At 38.2% G+C, this 16,004-nt stretch overlaps 1 protein-coding gene across 1 annotated transcript; it reads right to left on the bottom strand.

The window, feature by feature from the left end:
• Positions 1-1,178: 1,178 nt before the first annotated feature.
• Positions 1,179-14,746, bottom strand: eva1bb (eva-1 homolog Bb (C. elegans)). The gene is made up of 3 exons (XM_056480429.1): positions 14,482-14,746; positions 7,213-7,361; positions 1,179-4,773 (listed from the first exon to the last, which is right to left on the bottom strand). Exons 2-3 carry the CDS (start codon positions 7,277-7,279, stop codon positions 4,349-4,351), a joined length of 492 nt encoding a protein of 163 aa, XP_056336404.1. The 5' UTR covers positions 7,280-7,361; positions 14,482-14,746; the 3' UTR covers positions 1,179-4,348.
• Between the last annotated feature and the right edge of the window lie 1,258 nt (positions 14,747-16,004).

The raw sequence follows: 16,004 nt of genomic DNA, 5'->3' as shown, positions 1-16,004 counted from the left end.
CAGCTCATTTTGAAAATGAATATTTTGATCATTTTCTCAGTGAATATAGGGAATGCATTTAAACAAAACAGATATATTTATTAAAATAATATTTTAGTCACCAAACATATTTAGAAACTTAAAGATAATACAATTAAATTCAAGCAAAACATTGCAAAAAATATATATATAAACTACAAAATTTCAACTAAAATCTTTCAATTTTTTTTTTGCTGCTTGATTTTTTTATTTTTATTTTTTCTCCCTTTTTTTATTTATTTTTTAAAATATTTTCTATAACATATTAATTTTGGCTGTACTAGTTTTTGCACCGTTATCATAAGTTATTTTGTTAGATAAGCTCCAGAGTTGGCTTCAGTACTGCCTAATCTAATGCATATGCACAAATATAATACTGTATTGCTTCCTATTAAACATCTGAGTTTAAAAGCTAGATTTGTGAGGGGTGTACTCGTATATGCTGAGCAGTGTATTTTTATGCAGTGTATATAATAAACAAACTACAGTCATAAGCAATGGAGCAAATATTGAAGTGGGATGAACAGTGCTTAATGGTTTTCTGGAAAGAGTTTAACAATATTCAGGGACAGAAATTAAATGTAAAATAACACTGCGTTGTCTTCATCTTTAATAATTGAATGCAATTAATATTTCTTACAGGGTGTCCGCGGGGTCTTGTATTTCAAAAACGAAATTTTAGGCCTTAAAGTCTTAAATTCACTGAAATATTGTGTTGTATGTCTTAATTTTAAACAGGTCCTAATTTTCCTCTGTCCAAGTGAAGTTACCCAATTGGCCCGACATCCATCCGACAGCAATCCATCTTAATAAAATCAGGGAAAGAAAGCTAAAAACAATTACACAGTTCCTCATGATGATAACAGAAACGCATTAGAGTGAATAAAGGTTATACTCAATCAGTTTGGAACAAAAGCCATCAAATATCTATTTCTGTTAATGTCTGTAATTCCCTCCACAATAAATACACTTTTAATACTGTTAAATGTGTCATTAAAACCCCCCTAAAATATTATGTTGAAAATAGTTTATACAACTAGAGTTTTCTTGTTTTGACACATTAAAATATGTCTCTAAGGAACAATTACATTAGATTTTTTTTTGTGGAAAGCAAAAAATAATAAAGAAATAATCATTAGTGTTTAGGCCTGTATAAGTACAATTTATTTCATAATGGTCTTAAAAGGAGCTTAAAAAGTCTTAAATTTTACTTATTGAAACTGGCAGAAACCCAGTTCTTAAACTTCTTTATGCGCTGTTAAAGTGCTTTAAATTCTCTTGAAATGCTCTTAAACGTACACATCTCAAGAGTTTTGAACTGTGGATCCTGCCCGATTGTAATCCTTTACTCAACATTGCATATTTTGCGATGTGACTTGTGGGCGGACACATTGCGATATTGATGCTTAATATATTGTGCATGTTATAGTGCATACGAGTTAACCAATTCTTGTTTTACACTTGTTTGTGTAAAGTTTTTAGTAATCCTGAAGATCTTGATTAGTTGGTTTAGGTGTGTTTGATCAAGGTTGAAGTTGTTCTACAAGCAGGACTGGACAGCACTTTATTTACACCAGCAGATGAGAATTGGTGAGTAAAAGTGCATTTTAAAATTGCCTTTTTTCATGTTCTGTTCATGTTAACTTTTACAAAGAACACCCATTTGATTATGGTGCAAAATACCTTGCTTTAACTTGATGAAAGGTTATGAGTGAAGAAGGCTTTTTCCATTATAATAATTTCCACTTATTATAATTTGCACCATGTGGGACAAATGGTATAAAGCTGTGATTTTATTTTAAAAAAACAGCATAAATACCCATTTACTTCAAAATGTATGTAGAAGACGTATAAAAGGATCTGTCAGTGCTTACAAATGATTACTCTGAAGACAAGCAAGGGCTTGTGAGACCAACCTCAAAAGTATGCAAATCAAATATGGAGGCCTTCTTATTTTTAAAGGTATATAACACCAAAATCCCATCTAACAGTGGTGTTTTGATGGGGGAAATCTAGAAATTTATACTTCAGTACTTTCTCTGGCTCAGTCCTGCAGGTCCGGTGTCCTGCATATTTTAGTTCCAACCCCAATTAGACACACCTGAACTAGCTGATCAAGCTCTTTCTAGGTATACTAGAAACTTTTAGGCTGGTGTGAAGAAAGTTGGAGTTGCAGGACACCGGCCCGCCAGGTTGAGTTTGGACACCCCTGCTTCAGGGAATGCAAAAGGTTTGCAAGTAAACATGGGTCCGTTCTTCGTACCTCACTTAAATGATCCAAGATGATTTGGCAGATCCTGGATCTTTTAATCTTGATAACTGATCTCTGGCTAATTTGGTTCTTCAAACAAGTTCGCGAATCAGATTAAAATGTGTGGATAAACTGATTTGAGATTGCTGTGTGTGTTGTGAAGAACAGATCTATCGATCCTCGAAATCATGACCTGCAATGCAACGATTGGCTGACGGCACAGCAGCATAATGACATCATCTGATTAATATTCAGTTATCCATGTGAGCAAAATTACATAAAATTCGTAGTAAACGGTTTGTTAAATATGATACGCAATAACTTTCCACATTTGTTGTGAGCTGCAGGCTTTACACTTTTATGTGTCAAAAGTATTTAGCAATGCATTTAGTTTTACAGATTTTTACTCTTTATAGTAGCCTAGGCTTATTGAAGTTTTTCAATCAGCGTAAGAAATAACTGGCTGCTATTTGTAATCAGTAAGGGTGTCTGCAACTTTTGCGAAGCATCAAATCACCAGAATATTAGCTGTCAAAACACATGCATGACTGCATAAAATATTATTCCTTTAAAAAAAAAAAAACTGTTGAATTTTGGTTATATCTGTTATCATACACAAATCATACTAAAGCTGGGTCGGTAACTTAAAATGGTACACGTTTGTAACTAAAAGTCGATATTAATACATATTCTCTTCAAACCACTTGGGGAGAATCACCCCATGAAAATTATTGTACTTTTTATTTCGCAGTGCAGATTTCATACATTTTATTTATAGATTTTCTTTTACTGTAACTAGACATTTTAATGTGATGACGTCATTGGCCCATGAACATTTTCCTGCTTGTCGAACTATTTCATATCTATAACAAAAGACGATTCAATCATATTTTGATGTTATAACAGCTATTGTAACATTATTTATCAATATGTGGAACTTTTTGGACTCTCAGAAGCTATGGAAATTTAAAATGTAAAACAGGAAATACGTCAGGACCATTGTTATTGTTTACTTCCCTTACAATGGTCTAACTACTACTGTAAGAAAATATCAGCATTTGTTACATACTTTCAGGATTACTTTTCCTTGAAAAGACCCAATCCTGTTTACATGAAATAAACCTGTTCCAGTGCAGGTTTGAGCTACCAGAACTGTTGCCACAACAAATCTCGGGAAAGCTTTATAGAACGAAACGATCCTGCATTGTCAAATGGTCAATAACCAAATCCAGCCAATTGAGTAATCCACGTACGAAGAACAGACCCATGGTTTCCCAGGATTATAGAAGACACGTTTGTGTACAAATAGCAAACCTTTCTCCAGAAACACATAAGATTTGCAAGCGAACAAGGTTTCTTTAGGAAAAGCAAAGGTTGTTTGCGCAAACACAAAGTTTCGTTGCAAGTTTTGCAAGCAAATGCAAAGTTTGTTAGGCAATGCGGAAGTTTTACAAACAAATTCTGTTTCTTGGTCAGTGCAAAAATTGAACAATTGCATCTCTCCAGCACAGTATCTCACCAGAAACATGGTTTGAGATTAGAAACGTCTATAGGAGTTTGAGCTCATTTCTTGAATCTGCAAGATTCTGGCCCTCCAGGAGCAGAACTGGACATGCTTGTTTTAGGAACATATCGCCATTGTCCTCCAGAGTTCAGCACTTAACACACCCTTTTTTCTTTGAGCACTCCTAAAAACCTTGATCAGCTTGGTCACGTGCATTACTGTTAGAGGGATAGTTCACTCACATCTGAAAATTGCCATCATTTACTCTTCACTTGTTCCAAACCTTTATCAGTTTCTATCTTATGCTGAACATATTTTGAGGACAGTTAAAACTGGTAACCGTTGACCTCCATAGTAGTATTTCCTTCCATGGATGTCAATGTTCACAGCTTTCTTTAAGCTACCTACTTTTGTGTTCAAGAGAAGAGAGAAACTCATAAAGGTTTGGAGGTGAGTAAATGTTCATTATTGGATGAACTAACCCTTTAACTGCAGGAAATGACCCTCCAGGAGCTGAGTTTAACACCTCCTGTCTTGGTGGCTCCTTGTGCGTAAATCATCCACAAGTTAACCCACTAGTGATAGTGAACTCTTCCAAGTGTGCCTGTGCTCAGTATATCCGGCTGTCCATTCCTCCAGATCTCCCTGACTATCCGCTCTCTCTCCTCCAGTCTTCTGGCTCTCTCCAGCTCCTCTGCTGAAGCGAACACATTCACGCTCTTTATAGTGCCGTTCAGTTGTGTTTGATCACTCATGGGACTCACGGTGACCACTGGCACCTCTAGATCCTCTTCATCTCCTTCATCAAGTTCATCTTCTTCCTTGTCGTCGTCTTCATCCTCCTCGCTGGACTCCTTCAGTCTTTTCTTGTCAGGTGTGGAGGGTGTTTTTGTCTTTGGATGCGGCCGACAGGTGATTCCCAGTATGAGGAGCACCAGCGCCAGGAGAAGACCTGAACATACGCCCATCATGAAGTACAGCGCAAAGCTCTCCATGTTGGCTGTGTTAAAAAGAGAAAATTTAATGTTTTACTTCAGTATCAGAGGAGCTTCCGTTCAACATTTAAATCAGAAATCACTTTTATAAGTAGTTTAATCACAGTTGTGGGGCGACTGTTTTTTTTTAATAGTTAACATTTATTCATTTAATTTATTATTACACTTGAAAGAAACACTTTGATTGACGTTCTCCCTTTATACGTATCATCAGAGGGGGAAAGCTCCGCCCATTAGTGACCATCTCTCCCTCATTAGCATACAACAGTAGTCTGGTTTTTGAATCTGCCACTATGCTGACACACAGGCATTAGTAGCTCCGCCCTCTTTTGAAAGAGCGCAATCTCATTTGAATTTAAAGCGACAGTCACCAAAATGCCACGATTGGGATCAAAGCCTAAAAGAGGCAGTTTCAAAGAGTTATAAAACATTATTTGTGTACGTTATTACATTATTGTATACATTATTTGACTTAATTTACACCTGGTAAAAAGAAGCATAATAGGTCTCCTTTTAAAACTAGCGTTGTCAAACAGTTAATCACGATTGAAGGGTTAGTTCACCCAAAGACTATAATTCTTTTATTAACCTTCATGACACTCCAAGATCTTCGTTCATCTTCTAAACACAACTTAAGGCCCCGTTTACACTACGTTTTAGTTTTAAAACGCAAACGTTTTGCTACTGTTACGCCATCCATCAACACGCTGGAGTTTTCGAGCCTCAAAAACGGAGCGTTTTGAAAACACTGAAGAGGTTGTTTTCATTCTAAAACGCTGTTGCACTGTGTCAGTGTGGATGGGGGAAATCGGATCTGATTGGGGGGTTTTCCCTCAATATTAAATAGCCTATACACAGTTCAATCCTGCATCCTCTTCTTGTAATTTCAGACTTTGCAAGTTTGATATGGAAAACAAACTCCAGAGGACACGTCGGGTAAATCTTCAAAGGGAACGGTGTACTTTATAACCTCATTCACATCCCCCTGGCTATGCTGTTTCACTTTCTTAACAGTAAAATGAAAACATAATTTAAGGAACTGCTATTTTCACTTTGATATTAGCAATTTAACAGACAGCAGAAATGTTGAGGCGTCGTGCGGCATATTTTCGCTGTATGCATATTCACAACAAAAAGCCTATAACAGAACTGCCTTTCATTTTCATTGAAAATTCGAAACAGCCTCTCTTTTGCTAAATATCAGTTTTAATAATCAATAATGGCCATCATAAAAGTATAACATACAATAAGCATAGGAAAATAAAAGCAAACACTCAGTCAATATACAGAATGTACGTGGTTACATTAATTATTAACTTATCTTTGTGCTCAGCCAAAACATGTAACCTGAAAACAAGTAATAAATTCAAAAGAGCGAAGTCGGAGAATATGTCGTTAGATATAGACAACAAGATGAATTTAATATCACGTTTAACAAATATAGTCAGATTGGATCCAGCGGTAGATCCTTGATGAACAGTCCAACGAGCACAGCTCTCATCTGGGTGGATATGCTGTAGCGCATGCTAGAGTGTGTGTGTGATGTGCGTTGTGGATAGAGAGTTGTTCAGAAACGCTGGGTGAAACGCCAGTGTGGACGCAGATCAATTTCATTCTAAAATGCCGTTTTATAAAACGTACTAGTGTAAACGGGGCCTAATGTATTTCGGATGAAATCCTAGAGCTTTTTTATTTTCACATGGTCTAATTTCTCAAAAGGAACCAAAAACATCCAATGTGTCTTCAACTGTAATCATTTAGAGCTCCAAGAACACGTTTGTGCGGCAAAAAACTATTAAAAAAAAAAAAATTTATTCCGTAAACAAAGCCTTTAATTCAAATGCGTCATGTGAACGTGTTTTTCCAAAGTTAATCTCTTCAAAACAAAGCATGCACACTTCAGAGAGTGTTAAAAATTCGGGAGGATGCACTGCTTTCAAGCCAACCAGTACTATTTTGCAGTCCATGATGGCGTCAAATTTGTACAGCAAAATAAATCCCTCAACATCTGGCAACATTCGATGACCGCAACTCCGAGGTGGAGTTTGAACCTTCCCACTAAGGTATGCCTAGTTTTTTTTAACGTATTGTGGTAATTTACACGTTGCCTCAACGCTATTTGTCTAGATAATAGCTGTATACTGTATCGTGTATGATAATTTTCCTCCAAATACAATAATTTTGAGGTTCTGGTACGATACTTTGACATCTCCAATCTGGCAACACTGCTTAAAAAAGAAAAAAGTCTTTAGGAAAGTTTAAGCTGTTTCTTATGTAGCCCGAGGTGTGAAGCCAAATCAAACAGAACACTTAAGTCTATGGAATGGCTTGTTGTTCTGTTCCTGGGGTTAGAAATGTGACCAGTTCAACAGAACCAACTCAATCCTATAGTGCTTAGCCAGGTGAATTCTTAACCTGGGCATTAATGTGTGTAGTGCTTTTACCTTTTATATGGGCGTAAGTAGCCATGCTGTTACTCAGCAGCTCCATGTCTTTCCGAATGGGGTTCATGTTGGCGCTTTCTGGAGGCCTCTTGAAGACTTAAGCGTTTCTTGTGCTTTCGTCTCTATTTTCTCACCTCAGGCTTCAGCCGCTGTGGAGGAAATACAAGTCAATGCTAACTTCTATGCGTTCCGTGGTTGCTATGCCGTTGCTGGGGTGTTCTGAGTGGTTCTAAGGTGTTCGGTTCTGGAGGGTGTTGTGCAGTTCTGATTTGTCGCTAGTATGCTTTGAGTTGTTGCTATGGAGTTCCACTTTGTTGCTATGTGATAGGGTGTTCTGGGTGTTTTGCGGTTGTTGTGACGTTCCGAGTGGTTGCTATGCAGTTGCTAGGGTGTTTTGGATAGTGGTTCTGAATTGTTGCTATGGTGTTTTGGATGGTTGGTCTGTGGTTTCTAATATGCTATGTTCTTGGTTGTTGCTAGGGTGTTTTGGATGGTGGTTCTGAGCTGATGCTGGGGTGTTTTGGATGGGTGTTATATGGTTATAAGATGTTATGTTCCGAGTTGTTGCTAGGGTGTTTTGGATAGTTGTTTCTCAGCTGTTGCTGGGGTGTTTTGGATGGTTGTTCTGAGCTGTAACTAGGGTGTTTTGGATGGTTGTTATATGGTTTTGAGGATGTTATGTTCTTAGTTGTTGCTAGGGTGTTTTGGATGGTCGTTCTGAGCTGTTGCTAGGGTATTTTGGATGGTTGTTATATGGTTTATAAGCTGTTATGTTCCGAGTCGTTGCTAGGGTGTTTTGGATGGTTGTTCTGCGCTGTTGCTAGGGTGTTTTGGATGGTTGTCCTATGGTTTTTAGGATGTTATGTTCTTAGTTGTTGCTCGGGTGTTTTGGATGTTTGTTCTGGGCTGTAACTAGGGTGTTGTGGATGCTTGTTATATGGTTTATAAGATGTTATGTTCCGAGTTGTTGCTCGGGTGTTTTTGATGGTTGTTATATGATTCCTAAGATGTTATGTTCCGAGTTGTTGCTAGGGTGTTTTGGATGGTTGTTCTGAGCTGTTGCTGGGGTGTTTTGGATGGTTGTTATATGGTTTATAAGATGTTATGTTCCGAGTTGTTTCAAGGGTGTTTTGGATGGTTGTTTCTCGGCTGTTGCTAGGGTGTTTTGGATGGTTGTTATATGGTTTTTAGGGTTTTGTGTTCCGAGTTGTTGCTAGGGTGTTTTGGATGGTTGTTCTGAGTTGTTGCCAAGGTGTTTTGGATGGTTGTTATATGATTTCTAAGATGTTATGTTCCGAGTTGTTGCTAGGGTGTTTTGGATGGTTGATGTGTGGTTTCTAAGATGTTATGTTCCGAGTTGTTGCTAGGGAGTTTTGGATAGTCTGTGTGATTTCTAGGGCATTATGTGTGGTTGATGTAAAGTAATATATTTTGAGTTGTTGCTAGGGTGTTTTGGATAGTGGCTTTGGTGTTCTATGTCGTTGCTATACAGATTTCTTAGATGTTATGGGTGGTTGCTATGAGGTAACTATTATATTGAAGGTTGTTGAATAGAATAATAATATAATTGGTATGCTATGTGATTTCTAAGATGCTGAATTATTTTGGGCAGTTTCTGTCTGGTTGCTATATAATTGCTGGGATATTCTGTTGAGTTGTTAAGATGTTCTTATTGGTTGCTAGGGTGTTCTGTGTGATTGCTAAAGTGTTCTTATCGGTTGCTAGGGTGTTCTGAGTAATTGCTATTCATTTTTTATGATGTTCTGGACAGCGCAGTGGTTGCGGTTTGGTATTATTTTCTGATTGGTTGTTGAAGTTTTGAACCATTTCTGCATGCTTGCTATGAGGATATTTGGTAGCCATTTAGTAGATCATACATGTTGATAGCACAAACTGTGTTGAGTTGCGTGCATAAGTTCAATTTGTAGGTTTAGAGGTTTCAATAAATCATTAATCGTAATTGCCCTAACATTGCAAGGACAACTAAAGCAACATGCCCTTCCATGCATAATTAGACAAATACCCCTTAACTTGTTTATTTTGGCCCCCGAGGCTGAAATAACACTAACTGTGCTATTAAGGAGCATTGTACACGTCTCTTTCTGCACAGGCCATTTGTAACTTCTGTTGTTGTTGTTGCATTGACCCGGGTCTCACTCTTTGCTCCAATCCAGACTTTCCCATTTTTTCCCACAGGAACCCAGATTCTGCTGGGACGGGTCTGCGTGGGATTCTTCTCTGAGAAACTGGGGAAGATCCAGCTAGTGTCACTCTCTCCAAGCAGGAAAAGGGGAGGGGGAGAATTAAAGCTGAACATCTGGATTTCCCAAGCCGGAGCCACACGAGTCCTGGATGTGTGTAAGTCTCTTCCAGCCGAGAAAGGAAACCGTAAAACGCATCAGACTGTTAATGCGGTGACTGCGCACCATAAAGCCTGCAGTGGCCGAGGCCGTGCTGAGATCACGGAAGAGGTGCCATGTTGTTGTCTTCCTGTTTGTTTCCTCTCGGGGCCTGTAATTACAGCAAACTTTAATCTACGCCATCGAGAGCCAGAGTCTCAGCCGCCCCGATCACTATCTGCACACATTTGGCAGAACAAGGGCACACGATTAAGTGCACTACTGTGCATCATGGTATGTCGACTGTGACTTGTTTATTTGTTTGTGGCTTTTTTATAGGTTAAAATTCTTGGCTATTATATATACGAAAACTAAAACTAGGTTTTGTTTAGAGGTTTCTCTTTGTTTAGATGTAATTTAATTCTAATTTACATTTGATGTAAACAGCAATTAGACAAAAATACACTCACCGGCCACTTTATTAGGTACACGTTACTAGTACCAGGTTGGACCCCCTTTTGCCTTCAGAACTGCCCTAATCCTTCATGGCATAGATTCAACAAGGAACTGGAAATATTGCTCAGAGATTTTGCTCCATATTGACATGATAGCATCACGCAGTTGCTGCAGATTTGTCGGCTGCACATCCATGATGCGAACGTCCTGTTCCACTACATCCCAAAGGTGCTCTATTGGATTGAGATCTGGTGACTGTGGAGGCCATTTGAGTACAGTGAACTCATTGTCATGTTCAAGAAACCAGTCTGAGATGATTCGCGCTTGGCATGTTATCCTGATGAAAGTAGCCATCAGAAGATGGGAACACTGTGGTCATAAAGGGATCGACATGATCAGCAACAATACTCAGTACTTAACAGTACTCAATTGGTACTAATGGGCCCAAAGTGTACCAAGAAAATACCCCCACACCGTTACACCACCACCAGCCTCAATCGTTGATGAAAGGCAGGATGGATCCATGCTTTCGTGTTGTTGACGACAAATTCTAACCCCACCCTCCGAATCAACCCTAGAGATGGTAAATCACTTAAATCACCTTTCTTCCCCATTCTGATACTCGGTTTGAACTGCAGCGGATCGTCTTGACTGTATGTTAAATATGCGTATGCTGTATGTTAAATATCGCATAATTATTTAAAAATACTATTCTTAACAAAGATAATTAGAGAATTAATTGTATTTATTTATTTTTATGCTTATAGAATATGTGATATAGCAATATTTATGTAATAATATAATTTTGGAAAACATATTTAAAATAATTATTTATACAGTAGTAGTAGTAGTACATTAAATAAACTAAATGGTAATGATATAACTTATTATATACCCAATAAAAGTAATAATAATAATAATGATGATGATGATGATGATACTAATAATCTTATGACAACAATGATTATTATTATTATTATTATTATTAAACCAATATTGTTAGTAGTACCTGTAGTATGTTAAATATTGCATAACTATAGAAAGACAGGATTAAATGTATTTATTTTTCTGCTAGTATACTTTTGAGGTTGTATAATTATTTTTAAAAAATTATCATTAATATAGTATTAGTAGTAGTATATTAAAAACATTAAATGGTGACGATATAATTAGATGTATAGCTAATAAAAGGAATAATAATGTAATTATGTAAAGTAAAAGTAATAATGACGATGCTCATGTTATTATTGTTATGATTATTAACAACAATTAATATTATTATTAAAGAAATATTGTTAGTAGCACCTGTAGGATGTTAAATATTGCTTAAATAGAAAAACCAACACACCAACACGGGGAGAACATGCTAACTCCACACAGAAATGCCAGCTGGCCCGGTCAGGACTCGAACCAGCGACCTTCTTGCTGTGAGGCGACAGTGCAGTCAACTGAGCCACCTTGTCGCTATAATATTAACAATAATAATAACATATTTACCAATACGCCCAGTAGTTAAATATTTAAATGCATTTAGTTGTTTTTGTCTCACGACATCTCCATTTTTAAAGCCCCTCCAGTGTGGTTTAGCAAACAAAAACTCCATTCCCTCATACACAAACACATGACAAACAGGAACTGGGATACCAGGGATATACGATTACACTAAAAGCTTGTAAACACTGTCAAGTCCTGCTTCAAGTACCAATTAGCGTGGGCTGTACGATGCCACAAGTGCCAGAAATATTCCAGTGAGGCTGACCGGCGGAGCTCTGCCCCACCACAGCTGTGAATCAGCGACAGGACAAAACATCCCCGGCATACCATCAACCACCTGTCAGAGCTTCCCAGAACAGCAGACCTGCAGACGGGCATGTAGGAGCACATGTCTGAAGAAGCTGCTGAGCTCATGCTGCACTCTGGGATCACTTAAGTCAATACAGTACAGATTTGTGGCCATTGTGGGTGGTTGCTATGCTGTTGCTAGGGTGTAATGGTTGTTCAATCATTGTTATAAAGTTGAAAGAATGTTATATGGTTGCTACAGCATTACTACACAGTTGTTAAGTTGTTCTATGTGGTTGCTAGGGTGTTTTAGGTGGTAGTTAGTGTTGCTATGCTAGTACTGTACATCTTTATGTAGTTGTTAGGGTGTTGTGCTTGTTAGATCATTGCTATGCAGTTGCTAGGGTGTTGCTGTGAAGTTGTTAGAATGTTATAGGGTTGCTACAGCATTACTACACAGTTGTTAGATGCAGTTGCTAGGGTGTTTTTAGGTGGTTGTTAGTGTTGCCATGCTAGTACTTTACATCTTTATGTAGTTGTTAGTGTTGTGGATGTTTATCATTGCTATGCAGTTGCTAGGGTGTTTTTAGGTGGTTGTTAGTGTTGCCATGCTAGTACTGTACATCTTTATGTAGTTGTTAGTGTTGTGGATGTTTATCATTGCTATGCAGTTGCTAGGGTGTTTTTAGGTGGTTGTTAGTGTTGCCATGCTAGTACTGTACATCTTTATGTAGTTGTTAGTGTTGTGGATGTTTATCATTGCTATGCAGTTGCTAGGGTGTTGCTGTGAAGTTGTTAGAATGTTATAGGGTTGCTACAGCATTACTACACAGTTGTTAGATGCAGTTGCTAGGGTGTTTTAGGTGGTAGTTAGTGTTGCTATGCTAGTACTGTATATCTTTATGTATTTGTTAGTGTTGTGCATGTTTATCATTGCTATGCAGTTGCTAGAGTGTTGCTGAGACGATGTTAGAATGTTATAGGGTTGCTACTGCATTACTACACAGTTGTTAGGTTGTTAGATGCAGTTGCTAGGGTGTTTTAGGTGGTAGTTAGTGTTGCTATGCTAGTACTTTACATCTTTATGTAGTTGTTAGGGTGTTGTGCTTGTTAGATCATTGTTATGCAGTTGCTAGAGTGTTGCTGAGATGATGTTAGAATGTTATAGGGTTGCTACTGCATTACTACACAGCTGTTAGATGCAGTTGCTAGGGTGTTTTAGGTGGTTGTAAGAGTGTTGCTATGCTAGTACATCTTTATGCAGTTGCTATACAGCTTTCTTCCCATTGCGGGTGGTTGCTATGCAGTTGCTAGGGTGTTTTAGGTGGTAGTTAGAGTGCTATGTTAGTTGTTAGAGTTATGTTGTAAGTTGATTGTTAGATCATTGCTATGCAGTTGCTAGGGTGTTGCTGTGAAGTTGGTAGAATGTTATAGGGTTGCTACAGCATTACTACACAGTCATTAAGTTGTTATTTGCAGTTGCTAGAGTGTTTTAGGTGGTAGTTAGAGTGTTGCTTTGCTAGTGCATCTTTATGAAGTTGCTAGGGTGTTGCCTTGCAGCTTTCCGCCCATTGTGGGTGGTTGCTAGTGCATTGCTATGCAGTTGCTAGAGTATTGGAGTTCTTTGCTAATCATTGTTATGTAGTTGCTAGGGTGTTGCTGTGAAGTTGGTAGAATGTTATAGGGTTGCTACAGCATTACTACACAGTCATTAAGTTGTTATATGCAGTTGCTAGGGTGTTTTAGGTGGTAGTTTGTTAGATTGGTGGTAGTTTGGTAGATTGTTGCTATGCTAGTACTATTTTATGCAGTTGCTAGGGGGTTGCTATGCAGCTTTCTGCCCATTGTGGGTAGTTGCTAGTGCATTGCTATGCGGTTACTAGGGTTTTAGGGTTATTTGCTAGGATGTTGGCTATGCCGTTGCTAAGGTGTTGCTATGAAGTTTCTAGGGTATCCTCGTTCTTTGCTAGAATGTTGCCATGTAGTTGCTATACAATGTTACAGGTTTTCCACGGCATTACTACAAATTTATCTGGTTCTATGCAGTTACTAGGATATTATATGTGGTAGTTAGAGTGTTGACATGCTAGTGTAATAAACGGTTGTTATTGTGGGTGGTTGCTATGCAATTGCTAGGATGTTGTTTGTAAATGTAAGTTTAAGGAGTTATGAGCCGTTGTTTGAGTGTTGCTATACCGTTACTATGCTGTTACTATGCAGTGGTCAGATTGTTGTTGCTACAAAGTGGCTAGGTTGTTTCTGCTCAGCTGTACGGGGGTTTGTAGAGCATTGGAATGTGGTTGCTAGAATATTGTGGTAGTTTGCTAGAGCATTACTATGCAGTTGTTAGGTTGCTAAAGTATCGCTATGCAGTTGCTAGGGTGTTATGGGTAGTTAGTGTTGCAATTCAGTTTTAAGGTTGCTTCTCTGCAGATTTTTCAGAGTTGATCTAAATCAGAAAGTTTTTACTTCAGTGATATTCTGATCTATTTGTCTCAGTTTTTTATTCATAACTATAAAAACGTGATTTTCTTACCCAGTTAAATTGTACATCAGACAAAAATCTGAATTTTAAAGGCTTAAAAGTAACTCCAGCTCCTTTTGAATTAAACCCAAGTCACATCTTAATGATATCTGAACAATTATATAAACATTTCCATAGATGTTTTATACAATATAAAATATTTCTTACCTTTTTCTACTGAACCATCCTTTCCCTCCAGATTGTCCTGCTGTAAGAAAGCCCAGAAAGTCCCGTATCCAGAGGCGCTGTGACCTCACACACTGGAAGATGAAGCAGGAACACTAAACACTGAGAGGTGCTTGAGCTCCACACACTCACACACTCTGTCTACTCACACACACACGTCTGATCCTGACATGAGGAGAAGCAGCGAGAGCAGAACAGCCTCTTTGGTCACGCACACGCACACGCACACACACACACACACACACACACACACACTGGGGCCAGACGATAGAAAAGCAGTTTGGCTAAAGGGAGGTGTTTCCTGTCAGAGGGGAAAATAGAGTCAGGGAGGAGCACACGACATGAGAATTTACACCCTCAGGATGGCAGAGCGATCCAGGCCACATTTCACGCCCGCTGGTCACCACCAGAGTAAACCTCTTCTTCAGGTCCGCACATGTATATTTGAATGTGTTTTGTGGGTGTGTAAAGCACAGTAAAACATACACCTATACATGATGTGCTAAATTTGGCAGTGTATAATTGTAGTTTTAAAGCAGTGCCGCAATAATGAATAGTTTCTACACTATATGATGTTCTCAAAGAGTAACATTTTGAGTGAAAGACCCCCTTTCTATTAAAAAATGTCCGTAAATTAGTAGTTTTCTGTATTTTGTGATTAATTTTATTATTTTTCCTGATTTATTTATGCCTTTTAATTGCTTTATGGTGTCACGATGGGCTTACAAAAATAAAAGGTATATCCAAGTGCAGCAATTTAAGTCTTACTAAAAAAATAACAAGGGGACAGGTCAGGTACAACACAATAAATACAAGGTGAATCAAACAACGCTTAAACAGGAGTTCAAAAACATAATCAATACGTGAAACAAAGTGAACAAACAAACCAAAATGACGAGTCTGTGAACAGACTAGGACCAGATAAGAGCCAGACAGAACAAAACAGAATCGTGCAAACAGCAAAAATCCAAAGGCAAACTAAACACAACAGAGCTTATAAAGACGACGCTTAAATTAGGCAAATGACGGACAGCTGGAAACACGCAGTGATCACGTGAACAACTTTTAAAACAGGAACCAAAACATAACTAGTGTTCAAAAGACCACAAGGTGTCACTATAGCAGACGTGACGTATGGGATCATTCTTCCAACTTTTATACTTAAAAAAGCTCAAAAAAGTGACTTTTATTAACGTTAAGAGTTCACACTTAGTTGCTTATTGATTATTAAGCTTGTTTGGCATGCTGTCCCAGGAGAGGGCCCTGAGTTCAGAAGATCCTCGAGCCCGGGGCTCCCTCCCGTTTGCAAAGCGAGAAGGGAGTTTGAGCTCAGGTAGATCTCAAGAACTCCCCTATAGCTGATAGAGATATAACTACTTACTAGGAGCATGTCAATGGTGCTGATTTGGATTAGTCAATTAACTTAAGTTGCATGTTTTTGGACGGTGGGAGGAAACCGGGTAACCCAGGGAAAACCCACGTGAGCACGGGGAGAACAAGTAAAC

The sequence above is a fragment of the Danio aesculapii genome, chromosome 19, assembly GCF_903798145.1.
Source record: "Danio aesculapii chromosome 19, fDanAes4.1, whole genome shotgun sequence".
Taxonomy (NCBI): Eukaryota; Metazoa; Chordata; class Actinopteri; order Cypriniformes; family Danionidae; genus Danio; species Danio aesculapii.
Note: the sequence above shows the minus strand (reverse complement) of the source record. Positions and strands in the feature narration are given on the sequence as shown.